At 65.4% G+C, this 17,165-nt stretch overlaps 2 protein-coding genes across 2 annotated transcripts; both read left to right on the forward strand.

Annotated features, from left to right (window-relative positions):
- The first annotated feature begins 216 nt into the window (after positions 1 to 216).
- C1QL1 (complement C1q like 1) lies at positions 217 to 8,166 on the forward strand. The gene is made up of 2 exons (XM_054176999.1): positions 217 to 1,006; positions 7,358 to 8,166. Exons 1-2 carry the CDS (start codon positions 437 to 439, stop codon positions 7,535 to 7,537), a joined length of 750 nt encoding a protein of 249 aa, XP_054032974.1. The 5' UTR covers positions 217 to 436; the 3' UTR covers positions 7,538 to 8,166.
- A 1,500-nt stretch (positions 8,167 to 9,666) lies between these two features.
- On the forward strand, positions 9,667 to 16,933 carry KIF18B (kinesin family member 18B). The gene is given in 9 exon segments (XM_054176630.1): positions 9,667 to 9,739; positions 9,742 to 9,975; positions 12,439 to 12,599; positions 13,026 to 13,130; positions 13,436 to 13,546; positions 13,704 to 13,901; positions 14,023 to 14,189; positions 14,337 to 14,428; positions 16,926 to 16,933. Coding segments are annotated over 9 exon segments (1,149 nt in total).
- Positions 16,934 to 17,165: the final 232 nt, after the last annotated feature.

Consider the following 17,165-nt stretch of genomic DNA (forward strand, 5'->3'; position numbering starts at 1 on the left):
CCACGGGGCGGGACACGGAGACACCGGGAGGTGCCCAGCGGCGGGGGCTGGGGGATCCTGTGGCAGAGGGGTCCCAGGGAGGGAGCGGGGGTCCCGGCTGCGGCGGCTGCGGGGCCACAGGCTAGAGGAGGGGGCGGGGCTCTGGGAGCGGGGCGTGTCCCGCTCGGGGGCGGGGCTGGGAGGTGGGACCGGGCGGGGACTGGGCGTGGTCGGGGCGTTGCCCGCGCGAGTGGGCGTGGCCTGGGCGGGCGCGGGGCGACCGGAGCCAGCGGAGCGCAACGGAGCGGAGCCGCCGCCAGCCCCGGGCCCCCACCCCGCCGCCGCCCTGCACCCCCCCACCGGCACCATTCCCACCCCCGGGCGACAGCGGCCCCCGGCCGGGCGCCGGCTCAGCCTGGGCCGCAAAACTTTGCTGGCGGCCGCGGCGGGGGTGGTGATGGTGCTGGTGCTGGTGGTGCTCATCCCGGTGCTGGTGAGCTCCGCCGGTACCGACGGCCGGTACGAGATGCTGGGAACCTGCCGGATGGTCTGCGAGCCCTACGGCCCCGCCGCCGCCGCCCCCCCTCAACAGCCGGCCGAACGCGGCCCCCTCCCACCGCCCTCCACTCTGGTGCAAGGTCCCCAAGGCAAACCGGGGCGACCGGGGAAACCGGGGCCACCGGGACCACCTGGAGAACCGGGACCTCCAGGTCCGGCGGGAGCACGGGGTGAAGCGGGACGACCGGGACCTCCAGGATTACCGGGACCGGGGGCTACGGGCGCAGTGAGCGCAGCCACCTACAGCACGGTGCCGCGCGTCGCCTTCTACGCCGGCCTCAAGAACCCCCACGAGGGCTACGAGGTCCTCAAGTTCGACGACGTGGTGACCAACCTGGGCAACAGCTACGACGCTGCCTCCGGCAAGTTCACCTGCGCCATCCCCGGCACCTACTTCTTCACCTACCACGTCCTCATGCGCGGCGGCGACGGCACCAGCATGTGGGCCGACCTCTGCAAGAACGGCCAGGTAAGGGCTGCCCATCTCCCGCCACCAGCCCCGCCGCGGGGATCAGAGATGTCACGCCCCTCCCCCTCCCCCCTCCCCGCGCTGGAGAAGGGCTCTGGGGGCTTCCTCTGGGGGCTCCATCCTTTCTCCGATCCCAAGGAGCCATCCCCCAGGGTGTTCCATCCTTCTTCTGGCCCTAGGGATGAACCCTCAGGGTGCCACATCCTTCTCCCGGTGCTGCTGCTGGGCTCCGGGTGCTTCCCTTGGGCTGCCCTGTCCTTTTCCCAGCTCCAGAGATGCAGCTTCAGGGTGCTGCGTCCTTTCCCAGTGGTGATGATGGGCTCCGGGTGCATCCCTGGGGTGCCACATCCTTCTCCTCACCATGGACATGCACCCGTGGGGTGCTCTGTCCTTTTCCTGGCCCTGGAGATACATCCTTAAGGTTCTCCTTCCTTCTCCCGGTGCTGCTGCTGGGCTCTGGCTGCATCCCTGGGGTTTCTTGCCTTTCTCCTGGCCCTAGAAATGCACCCCCGAGGTGCTCCACCCTTCACCCAGCGCTGCTGCTGGGCTCCGGGTGCACCTCCGAGGGGTCCTGTCCCTTTCCCGGCTCCAGGTGTGTAGCCCCAGGATGTTCTGTGCCTCTCAGGGTGGCAGTGATGAGCCGTGGGTCCACCCCCAGGGTGCTACATCCTTCATCCGGCCACAGAGATACATCCCCGGGGTGCCCTGTCCTTCCCCCAGCTCTGGAGGAGCATCTTCAGCATGCCTCATCCTTCTCCCAGCCCTGGAGATGGACCTCCATCCTTCTCCCAGTAGGGATGACGGCTGCACTCCTGGGGTGCCCCGCTCTGCTCCCGGGGGCAGTGGTGGGCTCTGGGTGCCCTGGTGAGGTGCCCTGTTCTGCTTCCATCTCCAGAGCTGCATCCTGGGGGTGTCTCATCCTTCTGCCAGCCCCGCAGATGCTCCCCCGTGTGCTGCTCTCCCTCCCAGCGCTGGGGACACGGTCTGCACCACAGCCGTGCTGCCCTGATGTCCCCCGGGGTCCCTTCAGTCCTTTCCTTGGCCCTGGAGACATGCCCCATTGTACCTTTGGGGTGCCTTGGGGTGCCCCCACTGTGCGCCCAGGGTGTCGTGCCCTCCCTGGCCATGCCATTGTCCCCACTGGAACTCCCCGGAGGGGACAGAGCTCCTCCACAGAGAGCAGCGTCTGTGGTGGCCTTGCTGGGGGGCAGTGCCTGCCCCGCTTTTGGGGGGCTGCACCCCCTGCCTGGAGCTGGTTCTGCTGCGGCTGTGTCGGGAGAGATGTCCCCAGCCTCAGCCAGGCTATGTGGGAACACAGCGGGAGAGGTCCTCCAGAGGCTGACTCCATCCCTGTCCCCTCACCCTGCTCCGGCAGCGCCCCCAGCCCCATCCATCCCCAAATCCTCCCATCCCGAGGCGCAGCTTCTCCATCCCCGCAGGTTTTGGGTGATGCTCAAAGCACTGCCCCGCTCCCACACCCCGGGCCCCGACTGGAGTCACCGGCCGTGCCCGCGACCCCCGGAGCTGTCCCCTCTCTCTCTCTGCATCCCCCGGGCTGCCAGCGCAGCCGGCGTTCATCGCGCTCCCGCTTCCCTCCACCCCCTCACGGCAGCAAGCCCCGCGGTGCAGCCCCGTCCCGAGGACGTTCGCCACCGAATAAGCCCCGGAGTTATCAGCCCCCAAAACAGCCGGGGGGTGGGAGGGGGAGCGGGAGCCCCGGCACGGCCCCCGCGCCTCACCCCTCGGCTCCGAGCCCTGCGAGCCGGGAGCGCAGCGCGGGCAGGAGCCCCCCGGCGATTGTCCTCTCCCCAGACAGTTTAATTTGCCTTTTGTTGGGGTTTTAATGTCTCCAGCTCCATGATTTTTCTTTTTCCTTTTTTTTTTTGGGGGTGGGGGTGAGGGGAGGGAGGGGAAGAGGAGGAGGGAAGGGGCTTCACAGTGACACTCGACCACCACCTCCTTTCCCCTAAACAGCATCACCGTAACTCCGGACTGAGCACCACCCCTGCCCAAACCACCTCTCCCCTTTTTCCTACTCCAAAAGATTTGGGGGGACCCTCTCACCTCTCCCCCCCCCCCAAACCCTCCCCACCCTGACCTCTGAGCCCCCTCCCCAGAAGCTCCATGCTGGGGTGGGTGCTCCAGGCAGCTTCATTAACCAGCTGGTTAATTACTGCCGAGGTATTGAAGCAGCTCGGAAGCCGGGGGGAGGGGGCTGGGGCGGGGGGGGGGGAGCTGGACACTGCAAATAATGAACCCCCAAAACGCCCCAAATAATTAAAACCTGGGGTTAATTAGGGGTTTGTAACCAAAACCAACCCATCCCTAGCAAGGCTGGGGGTGCTGGGAGGAGGTTGGGCTCAATCCTGGCATCCTCCCAGGGAATTATAACTTGAGGGGCCCTGCCTGCCCCTCCCCCCCCCCCCCCGCCCCACCTTTCTCTGGGCACTGCCCATCACCCCTGTGCCAGGGCTGGTGTTAATGAGGGCCAGGGGAGCTGCTCCTGCTGCTTAATTAGCATTAATTATTTGTATTAGCCACAGACCAGGCGATGCTGGGTGGACCCTTGGAGGGGGGGACATGACTTGGGGAGAGTGGAAGTTGGAGCTGGATGGTTTTGGGGTCCCCCACTGCTGGGAGTCTCTGTGGGTGGGGGCCTGGGGATGGTCCCCAAAGGATCCTCTGCCTGTGGGGAGACAGAGGGGTTTTGGGGGGCACCCACTGCCATGCCTGGGAGTCAGGGGGAACACTGCCTGCTGCCTCCAAGGGTGCTGGGAGGGCACCCACCATCGTGTCTGGAGGGTCCTGGGGGGCACTGCACCCAAGCATGCTGAGGTGGGCACCCACCATCAGGCCCTGCAAGGGGAACTCACCACTGCCCTCAGGGTCCTGGGGGAGTATCCACCCCCATGCCCGGGGGTCCTGAGGGGACACCTGCCACCATGCTCAAGTGACCTGGGGGGAGCACCCACTGCCAGGCCCAGGAGTCCTGGGGGGCACCCGCTGGCATCTCTGGGGATCTGAGGGCACTTGCTGCCATGCCTGAGGATCCTGGGGGGCACCTGCCACTGCACATGGGTGTCCTTGGGAGCCACCCACAGGGAGCCTTGAGGGTCCTGGCCTGTGGTGGCTGTGGCACATGGGGCACAGAGTGTCCCCTGAGCAGCTCACCATGAACACAGAGGCATCCTGCTGTCCCTGCCGCCCCCCAACAGCTCAGGGCACCCTTGGTTGCAGCTGGCCGTGCCAGGGTTGACGACACCCCCCTAGCAGTGTCACTCACGGGGTGTCAGTGACAGTGGCTACAGCAGATGCAGCTGTGGGGGACTGGGGGCCCTGTCCCCACCTCTGGAGGCTGTGCCTGGCTGTAGCATGGGGAAACTGAGGCATGGAGCAGATCGAGAGGGATGAGGCCATCTGGGAGGGAGGAGCAGGAGTGTGTGGGGGAGGGCCGGACTTGGTAGCAGCCACCCTGCCCCTCTGCCTCCGCAGTGCCAGGAGCGGCTCAGCCCCGGCGCTGCCATTTATCTTGCCTGGTTAGTGCGCGGGGCTGGCGGCGGTGATGAGGAGGCTCCTTAACGAGGGAAGACGGATGGCACCGGGCGGCTCTGGCCGCGGCGGGGGGAGCACCGCGGCGGCGGAGCCTGGTCCCAAACAGCTTCTCCTGGTCCTGCTTCCCCTCTGCTTCTTCCTCACCTCCTCCTTGTCGGCGCGACCCCAGGCGAGGCAGCGTCCCCCGGAGACCAGGGTGCTGCTAGTGACTGAGATTCGCTGGGGATGAGGACCCCTGTGGTGGCAGGGGAGACACAGAGTGACTTCTAGCAGAGTGACAGCATTGGTGCTGGCACGAGGGATGCGGCTGCGTGGGTGCCAGCAAGCCCTCCGGGACCAGCTGCCGGGCCATCAGCAGGTTCCAGAGTTAACAGGGCCTGATCACACCACTGCAGGCTGCCTGTGGGCTTGGGAAGACACAGCTGCATTCCGGAGGAGGAGAGGACCCCTGGGGCCCCCGTCCTGCAGGAAAGGACAGGAATCCACCGGGAGATGCCTCCTTCCCTCACCGGCTCTGGGACCTCGCAGCCGCTCGGCGGTGCCTCCCCCGCCCACCGTGAGCCAATTAAGAGCCCATTCTCGTCAGCTGTAATTAGGAGCATCTTCTCCCCGGCACAATCCTTTGGCATTTCGCTGGGGATTTTACCTGCCGGCTTGTCACTGTCACCCGGTGCCGTGCGATCTCCCTGCAAGGCGCCGCCGTAGCTTTCATTACTCAAAGCCTCCTGCAGCAGGCTCCAGCCACGGAGCTCCAGGCGGCCGCGGCACCTCCCGGCACCCAGTGACTGCTCCTCGGGGGGAGGATCCCACCCTGCAGCAGGGCTTGTTCCGGGGGGATGTGAGCGCAGCCAGCTCAGCCCGCGCCTCACACTCGTGCTCCTTGGGAAGCTCACGGAAGATGTGCAGGGGAGCGCTGGGTGGGCTGAGCTGGGCTGGGCTGGGAGATAAGGGCATGTGTCCAAGCCCTGATCCTGCATCCGAATCCAGAGACCCAAGTCTGAGCTGTGCTCCTGCATCCAAACCTGGAATCAGGGTCCCACGACTGATCTGTGATCCCACACCCAAATCCAAAGATGAGGTCCTGTGTCTGAGCTGGGTCCCACATCCAAGCCCAGAGATGGAGTCCTGTGTCTGAGCCATGGTCCCACATCTGGATCCAGAGCCATCATTCCCTGTCTGAGCCATGGTCCCACATCTGGATCCAGAGCCATCATTCCCTGTCTGAGCCATGGTCCCACATCTGGATCCAGAGCCATCATTCCCTGTCTGAGCCATGATCCCATGTCTGGATCCAGAGCCATCATTCCCTGTCTGAGCCATGATCCCATGTCTGGATCCAGAGCCATCATTCCCTGTCTGAGCCATGGTCCCACATCTGGATCCAGAGCCATCATTCCCTGTCTGAGCCATGGTCCCACATCTGGATCCAGAGCCATCATTCCCTGTCTGAGCCATGGTCCCACATCTGGATCCAGAGCCATCATTCCCTGTCTGAGCCATGGTCCCACATCTGGATCCAGAGCCATCATTCCCTGTCTGAGCCATGGTCCCACATCTGGATCCAGAGCCATCATTCCCTGTCTGAGCCATGGTTCCATGTCTGGATCCAGAGCCATCATTCCCTGTCTGAGCCATGGTCCCACATCTGGATCCAGAGCCATCATTCCCTGTCTGAGCCATGGTTCCATGTCTGGATCCAGAGCCATCATTCCCTGTCTGAGCCATGGTTCCATGTCTGGATCCAGAGGCACAGTTCCATGTTTGGACCACGATCCTGCATCTGAACTGGGAGCCAGGGTCCCATGGGAGAGCCACCACATGCCTGAGCTGTGGCTCCATGCCCATCCCACAGCTCCCCACCCGAACCCACAGCTCTGGTCCCATGCCTGAGCCCTGGCTCCACAGCTGAACCTGCAGCCCCAGATGCAAACCTGGCAGCGTGGTGCCACATCTAAGCCTGCTGGCTCGGGGTGGGTGATGCTCAGAGCTCCACCAGACCCTGATCACCCCTGGGTGGGGATCATCCGTGGCAGGCAGTGCCCTGGCTGTGGGTGAGCAGGGACCTGCGGTGTGCCACAGGATGCAAGGGCTGAGGCTGTCTGAGCCCCAGGGGCTGGGTAACTTGGGTGTCCCCTGTGGGGGGTAACTTGGGTGTCCCTTGTGGGGGTAACTCGGGTGTCCCCTGTGTCATGCCAGGTAACTCAGGTGTCCCCTGTGGGGTAACTCAGGTGTCCCCTGTGGGGGGTAACATGGGTGTCCCCTGTGTCAGGCTGGGTAGCTCAGGTGTCCCCTGTGGGGGTAGCTCAGGTGTCCCCTGGGCAAGGTAACTCGGGTGTCCCCTGTGGGGGGTAACATGGGTGTCCCCTGTGTCAGGCAGGTCAGGTGTCCCCTGTGGGGGTAACTCAGGTGTCCCCTGTGTCAGGTTGGGTAACTCAGGTGTCCCCTGTGTCATGCTGGGTAACTCAGGTGTCCCCTGTGGGGGTAACTCAGGTGTCCCCTGTGTCAGGCTGGATAGCTCGGGTGTCCCCTGTGGGGTGTCCCCTATGGGGGGTAGCTCGGGTGGCCCCTGTGTCAGGCTGGATAGCTCGAGTGTCCCCTGTGGGGGTAGCTCGGGTGTCCCCTGTGTCAGGCTGGGTAGCTCGGGTGTCCCCTGTGGGGTGTCCCCTATGGGGGGTAGCTCGGGTGTCCCCTGTGGGGGTAACTCGGGTGTCCCCTGTGTCAGGCTGGGTAACTCGGGTGTCCCCTGTGGGGGTAACTCGGGTGTCCCCTGTGGGGGTAACTGGGGTGTCCCCCGCGCAGGTGCGGGCCAGCGCCATCGCGCAGGACGCCGACCAGAACTACGACTACGCCAGCAACAGCGTCATCCTGCACCTGGACGCGGGCGACGAGGTCTTCATCAAGCTGGACGGGGGCAAAGCCCACGGCGGCAACAACAACAAGTACAGCACCTTCTCTGGCTTCATCATCTACTCGGACTGAGCCCGGCCCCACGCCACCGCCCCACGGCCCCACGGCGTCCCCCTGCTGCTGCCCAGCCCCACGGTGTCCTTCCACAGAGTCCTGCAGTGGTCACTCAGCCCCCGTGGCATCCCCCCCACAGCAGCCCCCAGTGACTGCCCAGCCCCAAGGAATCCCTCTGCTGCCGTCCAGCCCCACAGCATCCTGCCACTGCCCTCCAGCTCTGTTGCCTCCCTTGCCCAGCCCCATGGCATCCCTCTGCCGTGGCACAGCCCCACAGCATCCCCTGCAGTGCCCCAAACCTCCCCTTCCCCATTAGTTCACCCCATAGCTGCTAATTCAGGGCTAGAGGGCTGCAGGGGGCTGGGGGCTGGGAAGAGTTGGGGTGCGCCCCCTGCGCTGCCTCACTGACCCCCATCCCCTCGCTGCCTGCCCTGCTTGGCGCCACGGTGCCTGCTCCCCGCTGCCCCCCACGCCCGGGGCGGTGCTGGGGCTGTGTAGATATGTACAGGACGTGCAGGTGTCTCATGGGTGCCCTCCCCACCCGCTGCCCAGTCCCATGCCGGGGGGGCTTGTGCTGGGGTGGAGGGTGGGACCCCTTGCCGCCCGCCCCGAGGGCGACTCCATGGTAAAGCAGAGCTGTGACCTGTCCCCGTCTGCTGTCTGTGTCCCCACGTGGGGCAGAGCCAATGTCCCCGACCCGAGGGACTGCGTTCTCCTGCCGCCACCGCCACCTGAACCGACCCCACTTGCCTTTCTACATCAGCCCCGCTGGTGGGTGCTGGGGAGGGCTCCGCTGTCCTCCAGTGCCGGTGTCCCCTCTGCCACCTCCACTGGCGATGCTGAGTGCCACGTCCCTGTCCCCAGAGCCGGGCGGCACCACGGCAGGCTGTGCCCTCACGCTGCAGGAGAGGACATGGCCAGGCAGTGCGTGGGGACCCTCCAGCACTCAGGCTCCTCACGGCACGGGCAGGACGTGGCCCAATTAGAGGTGACAGGGAGCGCCCAGGGCCGCCCGCCGCGGCCGCAGCGGCTGCAGTGGGGTCAGAGAACAGGAGGCACTGGGGACACGTGGGCAGCCCTGGGGACAGGGCCGGGGCAGGTGACCCCTCCAGGCCCTGATGGGTGCCTGGTGCCGGCTCCTCAGCGCTGATGAGGGACACGAGGCGGTGGCCTGGCCGCGGGGGCTCCTAAGGGCCGGAGCTGTCAGCACCGAGCTGGGAGAAGCTGCCATTCAGGCGGGGTGTGACTGTAGCCACGACCTCCGCTGGCATCGTGGCGGGGTTCCGAGTGGCTCAGGCTCTTGGCTGGTCTCTCTGCGCCGGACAGCGCTGGGCCCGCCGGTTCTGCCCGCCTCAGGTGCCCACAGTCCCCAGGGCAGGGCTAGGGATGAGGGCAAAGATGGCGGCCAGGTCCCGGCGGCCTACGGCTCCCATGATGCTTTGCGCGGAGCGGCCGCGGCTCGCGGGGAGAGCGGCCGGCTGCGGGGGCGGGAGGGGGCGGGGCTCACGTTGCACAACAGCCAATGGGAGGCTCTGCTTGACGATTGACCAATGAGCGCAGAGGGCGTGGTCGGCGGGACTGTTTGAGCCTTCCGCGGTGGAAGCAGCGGTGAGCGGCGCTCCGGTGCCCAAAGGGACGGGGCTGGGGGCGGCTGCGGGGACCGGGGGCTGCGTGCGAGAGGAGACGGTGGAAGCGCCCTGGGCAATGCTGGGTTAGGGTCCCGGGGAGCGTTACGGGGCTGGGGGATGGAGGTGAGTTGTGGATCAGGGGTCGGGTTGTGGAGGGGCTCTGGGGACCCGCAGTGGGGGTGGGAGCGTTGGGGTGGTTGTGGGGACCCGAAGGTCCTGCTGGGTCCTTGCAGACGGTGAGAACGCGCAGGGCTGCGGGGTTTGTAACGGCAGCTCCGGGGGCACCGGCGGCGCTTGGGAGCAGGCTCCGGGCTCGAGAGGTAAAGGCTTTCTCCAGCCTCAGGCTCCCCCTCCGCCGCTTCCCCTCCCTGCCTGACCCTGTTTTTCCCTTCTCAGAGGGCACCCTCAGGACTTTGGAGCCCCGAGCTGTGTTCCTCGGTGTCTTCAGCCAGTGCTTTCCTCGGAGCGGTGCTGTGCGGAGCCCAAGGGCAGTGCCCTTCGCCCTGTGTCGCCGCCGCCATGGCGCTGGTCCCTCCCCGCCAGGAGGGCACCGTGGCCGTCACGGTGCGAGTGCGACCCCCGGCCCCCGGCGAGGAGCCAGGCGGCACCCGGTGCTGAGGGTGGTCGACCATCACACCCTCCTGTTCGACCCCGAGGGCTCTGCCGGTGCCTCCGGCGGGGCGCTGCCTGCTGGCCGCAGCAGGAACCCAGGGAAACCTCAGAAGTTCCTCTTGGACCGGGTTTGTGCTGAGCAGGCCACCCAGGAGGAGGGGTTCCAGCACACCGCCCCTCAGCTGGTCGACACTCTCCTCGAGGGCTACAACTGCTCTGCTGAGCCCTGGCAGCCTGCTCTGGTCCCTGCAGGAGCTCCTGCCCCCTCTGCCCCTGCTCTGGGTGGGCTCAGCAGAGCTGGGGGTTGACTCCAGAAGCCCTGAGCAGTTGTGGCAGTAGTGGGGACACAGCAGCTCTGCACAAAGAGAAAGCCTTGAACTTGTTGGCGGCACCAAGCTGGGGAGAGGGCCAGTGCTGACCTGGAGATGTCATCTGAGAGCTGTGGGAGCAGAGCCAGAAGAAGAGAGCAGAGAACCTCCAGATGAGCGTGGAGTCCTGCATGTGGGGTGCTGTGCTGGTTTAAGGCCAGACAGCTGCTCTGTTGCTCCAAGAGGGACAGAAGAATGACTCTCACACAAATGGGTTGGAGAGTGATGGGAAGTTTAAGTGGAAAATCCAACTGGTGTTTTACAGAGACTACAAAGCATAGTGGCAAAGAATCTCAAAGCCTACAGAGTCCTTTACAGCACACCCAAAGGCCCCCAACAATTCCCTTCTCCACACCTGAGAGTATACCCAAACCTCCCAGGGCTCTTTCTTCCCCCCCCCCCCCGCTAGGCTGGTCTCAAGCTGCTCAGGTCTGAGACTGCTCCCCCCAAGTCTTTCCTCCTGGCATTAAACCTAAGTGGCCTTGAGACACTCCCCCAGCATTACCTGATAGGGAGCATCTGCCACGGGAGCAGAGAGGGAAGAAAGAGGAAGAGAAGGACTTTGCAGAGGGATTCATAGGGTGCAGGATTCATGGGTATGAAATACTCTGATTCCTGTGCCCACCTTGCTGCTTGGACACTTGACCACCTGAGGTGTAACTTATGTGGCAGTACCAGGAGGCACCCAGCCTGAACTGCCACAGGTGGCATCAGTGCAGGCTGCCAGCCTCAGCCAGCAGCCCTGGGCCCTTGGGCTGCAGGGGCCTGGAGCCCCCCAACTGGCAGCACAGCCAGGGCCTTGTGAACCAGCAGGATGCCCTCTCAGTGCCCAAGTGAGTGCTGCCCTGGTCCAGGTGCCTCCCAGCCCCATGACAGTGGGCAGTCAGGATGCAGCCTGGCACTAACCATCTCTGCCCTGTCTGCAGGACCTGCAAGCTGGCATGTGCCACACAGGCACCCTCTGTGCCCAGGCTCTCTGTGGGCTCCAGAGCCTCTGCCCTGAAGCAGAAGGCAGCTGAGAGGTGAGAGAGCTGCCAGCAGCTGCCTGTGCTCCCCACTGTGGGCCCAGCCCCATGGCTGCAGCTGCACCTTGCCTGCGGCCTCTGGGCTGCAGTGAGGCCTCTGCCCTGAGCCTGGCTGGGTGCCAATGGCCTCTTTGCCTTTCTCAGAGCCCTTTGCCCCCCCGGGGGTGGGCACCGGAGCCACATCCCCCAGCTGCACAGCAGGCACAGAGCTGCCAAGGCCTCTGCACCCCAGGTGAGGCTGCCCTGGGAACCACTCTGCCAGGAGTGAGTCCTGCTGCTGTGCCAGCCCCTGGCATGGGGATGGTTGGTGCTGGGTGGGGTGGCTGCAGCCCCAGCTGGGGGAAGGGCAAGAGAGCAGGGAGCTGCCAGTGCCTGGATGTGCCTCAGGAGGGGATCTGCCTTTGCTGCTCGTGCCCCAGAGCTGCCTCCTGCCCTTCTCTCTTTGCAGCCCCAGAGCATCTTTCAGGCCCTCTGAGCAGCAGTGCAGCAAGAGGAGCCCCTAGGTGCTGCCAGCCCTTGGCAGCAGCCTCCCTGCTTCCAGCCCCCATCCAGTGACGCTCTGACTGCGAAGGCTTCACCAGCCAGGACCCCACCCCAAGCTCCCAGCCCTGCTCCAACCTTCTCCCTTGGTTTGGGAGCTCTGCCCCTTCCTTGCTGCAGCCTCTCAAGCCCTTCTTCATCCCCTGCTTTGTGTCCATTGTGTTCCTTCCCCCCTCCAAGTTCACAGCACAGTTCCTCCTCCTTCCCCTTTCTGTTTGTGGCTCAGTTCCTGTCCCTATCGATCCCCACCCTCTGCGTCGCAGTTCCCTCCCCAGGTCGTGTTCTTCAGTAAAGGTTTGGTTCTTGGGCTCTGCAGAGCTGCTCTGCCTGCTTCTTGCCTCCCCTTGGGGGACCCTGGTGCTGGGGCTCCCTCTGTGTGGGCCTGGGTCAGGCCCTTCCTCCTGGGCTGGGGATTCATGGGTATGAAATACTCTGATTCCTGTGCCCACCTTGCTGGCTTGGACACTTGACCACCTGAGGTGTAACTTATGTGGCAGTACCAGGAGGCACCCAGCCTCAGGTGGCATCAGTTGGGAGCCCTGTGCAGGCTGGGGAGCAGCCTGGTGCAGAAGGCCCTGGGGGTCCTGCTGGACAGGATGTAAGTGGGAGGCAGCAGTGCCCCATAGCAGGAGTTGGGTTTGGGGCTGTGTCCCCAGGGGTCTTTCCAGCCCAGGTCAAGCTGGGAGCATCCCCCTCAGTGCTGCTGTTCATTAAGGCTGCTCTCAGGGCTCCTCCCTTTCTCCTCCCAGTGTTTGCCTATGGAGCAACAGGAGCAGGGAAAACCTACACCGTGCTGGGCTCGAAGAAGAGCCCTGGCATCATCTACCTCACCATGGAGCAGGTGTACAGGAGGCTTGAGGCTAGGAAGGAGCAGAAGAGCTACGAGGTCCTGGTCTCCTACCTGGAGGCAGGCTGTGCCCCTCCTGCTGCCAGGCCACCATCTCCAAGGTCTGGGCTTGTAGTGCCAGGGGTACCCCTGTGCTGCCAGCTGTGCCCAGTGGCCAGGGCAGCCCCAGACTGGAAGCAGGCTACCCCACCCGGTTGGCTGAGCTGGTGCTGCTGGTCTGCACCCTCTGGAGCTGAGGGCCACAGAGCAATGAGGGCTTCCTGGCTCCAAGGGCTTTGGAGGAGCAGTGGCTCAGTGCCTTGCTGCTGAAGCCTCCTGAGCTGTCCTCTCCCTTTAGGGCACCTTCAGCTGCTCCTGCTGGCTCCAGGTGCCAGAGGTGCTGTTGGGTGGGCAGCAGGCTGAGCATGGCCCTGGGGTCCAGAGCTCCTCTGCCTGCTGCACTCTGGGGACCCAACCCTCAGCCTGAGCTGGAGTTGCCTGCTGCAGGTCTACAACGAGCAGATCTGTGACCTGCTGGAGCCCAAGGGCCCTCTGCCCATCCGGGAGGATCCTGAGAGAAGAGCTGTGGTTCAGGGTCTCTCCATCCACCAGGTGGGGGTGGAAGCAGGCACAAGGTGTGGGCAGCACTGTGCCTGCCCCAGGGGTGCCAGCGAGCACTGGGGACCTGGGGTAGGGGACTGTGGGGACCTGGGGGTGTGTGGTGTGGGTAGCTGGGGGTGCCAGCTGGCTGGCAGCAAAGGTGAGCCCGAGGCCAGAGGAGCCCTGCAGAGCCGCAGGAGGCCTCAGCCTGTGTGCCTGTGGCCGCTCGGTGCCCGCGCTGGGGCCGCGCTGCTCCCTGCCCTCTGCCTGCTCCCTGCCCTCTGCCTGCTCCCTGCCCTCTGCCTGCTCCCTGCCAGCCCAGCTCGGCAGAGCAGCTCCTGCAGACGCTGCTGAGGGGCAGCAGGAACCGCACGCTGCATCCCACCGGTGCCAACGCCTCCTCCTCCCGCTCCCACGCTGTCCTGCAGGTGAGGGCTGGTGCTTGGGGCAGCCCTTGGCAGCGCTGCCCGGAAGGGGGCAGGCGGCGATGCTGTGCCAGGGCCGGCGGCCCAGGGCTGCCAGGCTGCGAGCGCCGAGCCCGAGCGCCCTGCGGAGCTGCAGCCTGCCCTGGCTGTGCCCTGCCAGGTCTACGTGAAGCAGCAGGACCGCGCCGGGGCCCTCGGCGGGGCTGTGCGGGTGGCCAAGATGAGCTTGGTCGACCTGGCCGGCTCGGAGCGAGCCGCGGTGGCCAAGAGCAGGGGCGAGCGGCTGCGGGAGGGAGCCAGCATCAACCGCTCGCTGCTGGCCCTGCTCAGCGTCATCCAGGCGCTGGCTGGGGCCAAGGTAAGGCTGCTGCTGAGGGGCCCTGAGCGCCGTCCCCACGGCAGAGCTGCCCTGGGCTGGGCCTGGCCAGGGCTGGGAGCCGAGGGCCAGCAGCTGAGCAGAGCCTCGGTGTGCCGGGCAGGGCAGGCAGAGCCGCATCCCGTACCGGGACAGCAAGCTGACGCGGCTGCTGAAGGGCTCCATCGGCGGCACCCTGATGCTGGCTGCCCTCAGCCCCTCGCCGCTCTGCTGCCAGGACACCCTCAACACCCTCAAGTATGCCAGCAGGGCTTAGAGATCCAGGTCTCGGTGAGGACCTCGCCCCACGGCCGGCAGCTGCTGGGGCTGGCTGGGAAGGAGCCTGGGGCAGGCTGCTGTGGGCTGCTGCTGCCTCCCTGCTGCAGCTGGGCTGCCCCAGAGCCCTTCCCAGAGAGCAGCTGCTGAAGCTGCACACAGCCTGTGCCCAGCCCCTCCGGCCCCTGCCGGGCTGGACTCCCACCTCTGTCAGTATGTTGTGATGTGTGAGCCGCTGAGAGTGCAGCTGAGCTGCTGGGGGCAGGGCTGGGCTCTGTCTGCACCTCTGCTTTGCCTGGCACCCAGCCTGCTGAGCTGCTGGGGCTCATGGCATGCTCTGAGCCAGGGCTGCCCCTTGCTCCCAGCTGGCAGAGCTGCAGGCCAAGCTCCGTGCCTATGAGGGTGCTGCCCGCAGGGCACAGAGCCAGGTGCCAGTGCTGCTGCCTGCCCTCAGCTCCAGCCTGTTGCAGCTGCCCAGGTGAGGCTGTGGCAGGAGGGCTGGAGCCTAGGCTGGCATCTTGGGGTCCCCCATGGCAAGGAGCTTGCAGAGTTTGGCTTCATCCCAAAACTTGGTAGGCCAAGGGATGGCTTCCCCAGAGGGTCTTCCCTGGCTCAGGGGCTGCTGCTGTGACTCCTGTAGGGTGGAGGAGGCTGTGCCCAAGGTGTGCCAGGATCTCACTGGTGGGGAGAGGGCTGGAGAGCAGCAGGATCTGGCAGCTGGCTGTCCTGTTCCCTTGCAGCTGCTCTTGGAGGAGGTGAGAGGAGGGCTTGGCCTGGGGAGTGGGACCCAGCAGGGAGCTCAGGTACCTTGCTGGGCTGCACTGGGCAAGCTGGGAGAGGGCAGGAGCTGAGCTGCTCTGGGAGGTCTTGGCTCAGCAGGTGCTGGGCTGTGGAGTGCCAGAGAAAGCTCTGAGCCTCGCAGGGAATGGGCAGCTTGGGGCCCAGACTTCGCTCAGCTATGGCCCAATGCTGCTTTCGGGGCTTGCTGCAGGCTGCAGAGGAAAGGTCTCCCCCAGCCAGCCAGCAGGCAGATGTGCAGCAGGAAGCAAAGGAAGCAGCCCTCCTCCTGCAGGGCTTGACTGCCAGCCAGAGGGCTGAGTGTCCTTGTGCCACCTCCCTGTGCCACTTCCTCCTGGGTGCTCAGAGTGCAGAGAGTTTCAACCTTCCTGTGGTGTGCAGCCCCCCTGAGGGTGCTGGAGGGGGAAGAGGGCCCAGGTCTTGGCTTACAGAGGAGTGCCTGCCCTCTCAAGTGGGATTTGGCTCCAAGGGATCCAGTCCCATGGGATTAGCTCTCCTGGAAGTGTCAGCCTAGGAGCTGCAGCCAGGGAGCTGACTTGGTCTCTTCTCTGCTCTTTTAGCCAAGAGCTCTGTGGCTGTGCCTGGTGCCCCTGTGATGAGCTCTCCCCTGCCTGGCTGCCAGCACCTGGCTGCACTCAGCAGTGCCACGCTGCTGGCCCTCAGCCCCATCCAGAGGAGGAGGAGGTCCCCTGAGATGCCAACTCCTCCCCAGCTGGCATCTGCCTGCAGCCTCTCCCCGCGGCTGAAACGCCAGCGGAGAACTGGGAAGCCAGCAGAGGCTGCCAGGGTGGCACAGAGCCCCTCCAGCCCCTGCCCCCCAGCTGCAGCCCCAGCACCCCCTGTGTCCCTGCCAGCCTGGCCCTGCAGCTCCAGGCTGTGCCCGGGGAGGCTCTCCCAGAGCCGCCTGCCCCTGGCGCCTCTGGCAGCTCTGAACAGCTGTGCCCTGCCCTGGCCCCCAGGCCCTGACCTCAGTGGCACCTACCAGGAGTGCAGGCTGCCAGCCTCAGCCAGCAGCCCTGGGCCCTTGGGCTGCAGGGGCCTGGAGCCCCCCGACTGGCAGCACAGCCAGGGCCTTGTGAACCAGCAGGATGCCCTCTCAGTGCCCAAGTGAGTGCTGCCCTGGGGCCCTCCCTGTGGGTTTGGGGACCCCTCCATGGCTGGGGGACTCCTGTGTGGATGGCTGCAGCTCTGTGGGGAGGGACGGTGGGCAGGAGGCACAGGGCTGGGGGATGGGCAGCAGTGGGCTGAGCTCTCCTGGGCATGGGTTGCTGAAGAGAAAAAGCCAAGCAGAAGGGGCAACCCTGTGTGCCACTTGCCCTGGCACAGGTTGTGCACCCTCCTCTGGCACGTAGCTGCCCCAGGGATGACCTCTACCAATGTGGGGCCAGGGCTTGGCTTGCAGAGGAGTGCCTGCCCTCTCAAGTGGGATTTGGTTCCTAGAGATCCAATCCCATGGGATCATCTCTCCTGGAAATGGCAGCAGGGAAGGTTTCCAGGCACAGCAACTGAGAGCCTTAAGTGCCTCTTGTCAGGCCTGAAGCTGCCTCCACCAGGTCTTTGCTGCTGCCTCTGCTCCCCGAGGTGCTGCCCTGGCAGGGCTGCCCTGGCAGCATCTGCTGCTGTCTCTGCCCCAATGTCCTGGCAGAAGGAAGCTCTTGTGGAAGGTCTCCTGAGGGAGGCTGCCTGTGCTGTGTGCCTGAGGCCCAGCACAGCTCTGTGGCTGCTGTTTGGTGCCCTGCAGCCAACAGGTGACCTCCCAGCTCAGGTTCTGCAGTCCCAGCCTGGGGATCCCTCAGCCTCAAAGCTTGCCTGGCCCAGAGCTCCCCCCCCAGGCTGTGCCCCAGCTGAGGAGGCAGCTCCGAGGTGCTGCTGGTGGTGCTGAGCCTGTGTTTGGTGCCAGTGGCTGAGGTTCAGCACCTCACTGGTTCTTGCCTCTGTCTCTCTGTGTCCCAGGGCTGTAGCTGCTGCCAGGAGCTCCTCCCCAAAGCTGCAGCCCCTGGCCCAGGCTGGCAGCTTCCTTGCTGCTGCTGTGGCCTCTGAGGAACTGCAGCCCCTGGCCCCTCAGGAGGCTGCTGCAAGCCAGGAGCAGGCCTCATCCCCAGGGAGGGCTGCAGAGGCCAGCAGGGCTAGCCCAGCCCAGAGGAGCCAGCAGGGTTGTGCTGGTGAGGGTGCAGGTTTGTGCTCTCTCCTCTG

Source organism: Dryobates pubescens, chromosome 36 (genome assembly GCF_014839835.1).
Source record: "Dryobates pubescens isolate bDryPub1 chromosome 36, bDryPub1.pri, whole genome shotgun sequence".
NCBI classification, from domain to species: Eukaryota; Metazoa; Chordata; class Aves; order Piciformes; family Picidae; genus Dryobates; species Dryobates pubescens.